This window comes from Phocoena phocoena, chromosome 14 (genome assembly GCF_963924675.1).
Source record: "Phocoena phocoena chromosome 14, mPhoPho1.1, whole genome shotgun sequence".
In the NCBI taxonomy this organism is placed as follows: Eukaryota; Metazoa; Chordata; class Mammalia; order Artiodactyla; family Phocoenidae; genus Phocoena; species Phocoena phocoena.
Genome location: NC_089232.1, coordinates 69,010,479 through 69,015,137, shown reverse-complemented (window position 1 = coordinate 69,015,137; position 4,659 = coordinate 69,010,479). Strand labels below are relative to the sequence as shown.

The 4,659-nt window shown below is 57.4% G+C and overlaps 1 protein-coding gene across 1 annotated transcript; it reads left to right on the top strand.

The window, feature by feature from the left end:
- Positions 1-1,222: 1,222 nt before the first annotated feature.
- On the top strand, positions 1,223-4,390 carry TCF23 (transcription factor 23). Its single transcript, XM_065891681.1, has 3 exons — positions 1,223-1,444; positions 2,146-2,388; positions 4,211-4,390. Exons 1-3 carry the CDS (start codon positions 1,223-1,225, stop codon positions 4,388-4,390), a joined length of 645 nt encoding a protein of 214 aa, XP_065747753.1.
- The last annotated feature ends 269 nt before the right edge of the window (positions 4,391-4,659 follow it).

Genomic DNA, 4,659 nt, shown 5'->3' with positions numbered 1-4,659 from the left:
ATTCTGTCTCCTCTGGAGTTCAAGACTGGGGGATGAGGGACGTGCAATGACTCTGCTGCAGGCAGGGGTGGTAACCTGAGGGCAGGCAGGGCCGACTGTGGCAGGCTTGCTATTCCTTCGGCCTGCCTCCTCCTAGCTAGCAGAATGGAGGATCTCATGCAGCTCAGTAAACATCCTGGTCCTTGCCTTCAAAGACCTCGCGCCTAGCAGGGGAACAGACATGTGAGTAACCCACCCAAGGCAGAACGGTGTAGGGTGAGGAGCAGCCTTCCATGTCTCACTGACTGCCTGGGCTTTCGTCCACCGCCATCACTTACTAGATGTTTGGCACCGGGCAAGTTATTTCACCTCCTGATACCTCAGCGTTCCCATCTGCAAAATGATGATGTAAGAGTCTTTTTTTCTTAAGACGTTGATCTGAGAAATAAGATAATACATGTAAAGTACTTACCACAGTGCTTGGCATGTACTGATCTAGAACACTGAACTCTTAGGAAGCTAGCCAGGGTGTGGTTGTGCGTAGAATGGGGTACCAATAAAACAGGGAGACGTGGGCTCTGGGTTCTGTGGGGTTGGAAGAAATCCTCACAAATCCTTTGGACATAACCCAAAGGATGGGCAGCTTTTCCCGGGGCACAGCTGGAGGGAGGTATTCCAGGGGGACAAAAAGGGAAAAGTAAAAGCACTGAGGTGGAAATAAGAGGCATGTTTGGGGTATGGGGAGTAGCGCCCTCTGGCTGGAAGGTCGTTTTCACTGGCAAGGGGAGGAAAGGTCCTTTCAGGGATGAGCACAGCCAGGCTTCTGGCACAGGGAAGGGAGTTCAGGGCCCTTCCATGGACTTAAGCCCCAAAGCAGAAGCTGCAGGTCTATCCCAGGACCACAGTCAGGGTCAGGCCGGGATCCGGGAAGGGAGCTCCCTTCCCACCGGCCTCCTGCCCTCTACAGCAGGGGCCTCCTCCCAGGGCCTGGCCACTCCCCGCATCCAGCACCCCCTCCCTCAGCCGGTTGGGAGGCAGTCAGGAGGCTTTTCGCGGGGGCTGTGCCGGGTGGGCGGTTTTCCCAGAGCAAGGAGCGGAGCAGGACTGAGTTGGCGCTCGCTTCCTCAGATATAGCCGTCGCCGTCTGGATGACCAGCCTGCCCCGCTAGCGTGAGCCCAAGGGCTTCCTCAGGCCCTGTGTTCCGGTCCTGGGGGCTGCAGCAGCATACCTCAGGGGTGTGGCATGTCACAGAGAGAGGCCAGAGGGGCACTGGCCATGCCAGGAGTAGGCAAGAGCCCGGCCAAGGCCACACCGAGGTCGCTGGCAGGCACTGACAGGAAGAGGAGCCGCCTGAGCAGGACAGGGCAGGACCTGTGGGAAGAGACCAGCTGGAGCAACCCAAGATGGAGCAGGGCTGCCCCAAGCCCTCGAGGGGCCGGCGCCAGGAGGCTGGCTCGTGGCCGGGTAAGAAAGCCGGGACCTGAAGAGGTAGCTGGGAGAGGCAGGCATGGGAGGGGCTGCAACGTCACATGGCAGAGCCTCGCTCATGGTTACTGTCCTGCCCAAGAGAGGGGACATTGGCCAACTTCCGCTTCAAGGCTCCATGCTTGGGCGGTTGGGGAAGTCAGAGCGGGTCTTAACCAGAGCGTGGCTCAGAGAGCTGGCCCAACTCACTTGTCTCAAGGAAACTGAGGCCCGGAGAAGTGTCATGTTTCCCAAGGTCCCAGAGCAGCCGTCAGCGACAGTGCCAGCACGCTTTGGTGTCCTTTCCTCTTTACCACAGTTGCCTCTACATCTCAGGACCTGGCTGGGCCTAGGGTCAGCCCTACAGAGCAGGACAGGGCTGTGTGCTCCCTGTGGGCCCAGGGCATCCTGATAAGCAGGATTCAGACTTAGGTGTGCATGCAGCAAGGGCCAGGCGGAGGCACAGTGGAGGGTGGGAAAGAGTACAGGACTCAGTTCTGAGCCCAGATGAGGTCTTCTCTCCATTTCCTCTGCCATAAAGCGGGGCCAGGCTGAGAGCAGACAAAGAGGGGACGAGGCCCTGGGGTCCCTGTTGTTTGGCATGCTACCACTCTGGCAGGAGACCTTGCCCTAGGATGCTCTTAGCAACCAGGGGCAACGGGCGTCCGGTCAGCCCCACTCACCTGGGGTCCTCTGTGCAGAGTGAAGCCAGTCCTGAGAATGCCGCTCGGGAGCGGAGCCGGGTGAGGACCCTGCGCCAGGCCTTCCTGGCCCTGCAGGCCGCTCTGCCTGCCGTGCCTCCCGACACCAAGCTGTCCAAGCTGGACGTGCTGGTGCTGGCCACCAGCTACATAGCCCACCTCACCCGCACACTTGGCCACGAGATGCCTGGCCCCGCCTGGCCACCCTTCCTGCGTGGACTCCGCTACTTGCACCCTCTCAAGGTAGGTCACGGGCCCGGGGCCTTGGGGAAGGGGGTTCGGGATGGGGGATACTGGACTTGTCCCCCTGCCCTCGGCAGAGCTGATGCTGGGGCCGGCTGCTTCCTGCTCTCTCGTGGGAAGAGGAGCTGAGGCTGGCTCTTGGGACTGGAATGGCAATGTTTCTCATGGGATGCAGTGGGAGTGATGATTGGAAATGACTTCTTGAGAATATGGTTCCTCCAAGGGGAGGGAAATTCTTAGAGGCCCCAAGACTCCGGGGCACTTAGTGGTAGAGGAGAAAAGGGAGTAGTTTCCAGGGCTGGGGCCTGGGAAAGAAGACACACCTAGGAGATTCCTAGATTCCAAGGGGTGCCATGCCACTGTACAGTGCCTTGGTGTCCTTTGGACTTCTGTCTCAGGAGGAATCCCCCTTTGGAGAACAAAGCTCTAAGAAAGCATCACTCTAGAAGTAACCAAGCTGGGTGGGGGAGTGGCAGGGGCTGGAAAAGGGGGAAGGAGGGCTTCCTGCATGCATCACTTACCACACTGTCACCTACCTTTCCTGAACCTCAGTTTTATTATACGGAAAGGGAAGATAACATGAGTCTGACTTTGCTTCCAGGGTATGAAATGAGATCATGAAGGAGAAGTATGACTAACGGTAATCATCATCGCAATAACAGCTAACATCATCTGGGGGCTAAAGTTATGCCCAGAGCTAGGCTAAATGCTTTAGTGCAGTTTTATCTTTTAATCCACACAAGAACCAAATGAGGATTAAAAAAAAGAAAATTAAAAAAGAAAAAGAACCAAATGAAGATTACTTTACAGATGAGGAAACTGAAGCTTAGGTAGGTTAAGTGGCTGAATGCAGTTCAGGCCCCGGGGGTGGGGTAGAGCACGCTGTAAGTTGCTGACTGGGAGTGTAGCTGTTATGAAGGGTCGTCTTTGCCCTCTGAGGACAGCAACTTTATTTCTATGGAGGATAATCTTCACCATCTCTCTTCCTTCAACATCCTAGTTCTGAAATGTCTTGAAACTTAAGATATTTTTCTTTCACATAAATACAACTAAAATGCAAGAATTTGAGACATTTCAGATGGGGCAACTCTGAAATGCCAATGGTGGCACCTGGTGCAGTGTCCCCGGGTGGCACAGTTGCTTACTCAGCTGTAAGATGGCAGACACGGTGAGACCCTCGCAGGAAGCAGGTGATGCGTAAATACGTTGAAGAATGAACAAATGAGAGCCCGGCTAGGTCTAGCACTCTGGCAGCTGGGTGGGGTGGGTTAGCTAGCCAGCAGCAGTGGCCCTCAGCCCCCAAGTGGGGGGCTGTCAAGTGGAGGGCAGACCTCAGAGCCAAGTCAACCTGGCCTTTTCTGGGACTGGCCGCGCTCCTGCTGGAAGGAGGGACAATCCTGGGAGGTCCCCTGCTTAGGGGGAGGGGGCAGCGCTGACATCTGGGGCCACAAGCACTTGCGCCCGGCTGGGACTGGGCAAGAGAAAGGGTCAGGACTGTTCAGTGTCAGGAAGAGCCTGTCCTTGCCCCACGCTGCTGCCCTCCCCACTGCCCAGGCCCTGGCTGCTGCCATCTCTGCCGCCCGCCTCCCTCCCCACCATCCGGGGCTCCTCTTGGGGCCCTTGCTTTTCTCTCAGCCAGGCTCAGGTGGTCAGGAGAATTTGTGAGGCCATGAGTGGCGGTGAGCCTGGGACCGCTATCATCGGAGCAGTCGCGGGGACGGGTCTCGGGGAGGGAGGCTAGGGAAGGCCCGGTCTGGGGTGCCGAGGGCTACGAGGGCCGTGCCAGTGAGCATGACCCTCATCTCTTCCCCATGTCTTGCAGAAGTGGCCGATGCGATCGCGTCTCTACGCCGGAGGCCTGGGGTGCTCTGGCCTTGACTCCACCACAGCCGTCGCCTCGGGCCAAAGAACAAAGGAGGCAGAGACCGGGACCCAAGTCTCTGGAGAGGCAGACGCTCTTCTTCTCACCAGGCCGCTCTCACCGGCACCTGGTGACAAGTGATCATCACAGTCGCTCTTTTCTCCTGGACTGTGACTCAAGCTTAGGGACCTGGATTCTCTGCCAGGCCCTGCCTGTCTTCATTCTGCCTCTCACCCATCGATCTGGTTCAGGCTCCACTCCCAGGTTCCAGCACACAGACATGGCAGAGCCGTGGGCAGCTCTGTGACAGAGAGTACTCAGGAGGACCAGGGAGCAGATCCTCATCTTGTCCCCCATGGGTGATGCCCCAGTGGCTCCCTTGTGGCAGTTACAAGGAAGTGGGCAAGGAA

Coding starts and splice junctions, on each gene's coding strand:
- TCF23 (XM_065891681.1), top strand. CDS start 1,223: ATGTCACAGAGAGAGGCCAGAGGGGCACTGGCCATGCCAGGAGTAGGC. Junction 1,445..2,145: donor GGAGGCTGGCTCGTGGCCGG/GTAAGAAAGCCG, acceptor TCCTCTGTGCAG/AGTGAAGCCAGTCCTGAGAA. Junction 2,389..4,210: donor GCTACTTGCACCCTCTCAAG/GTAGGTCACGGG, acceptor CATGTCTTGCAG/AAGTGGCCGATGCGATCGCG.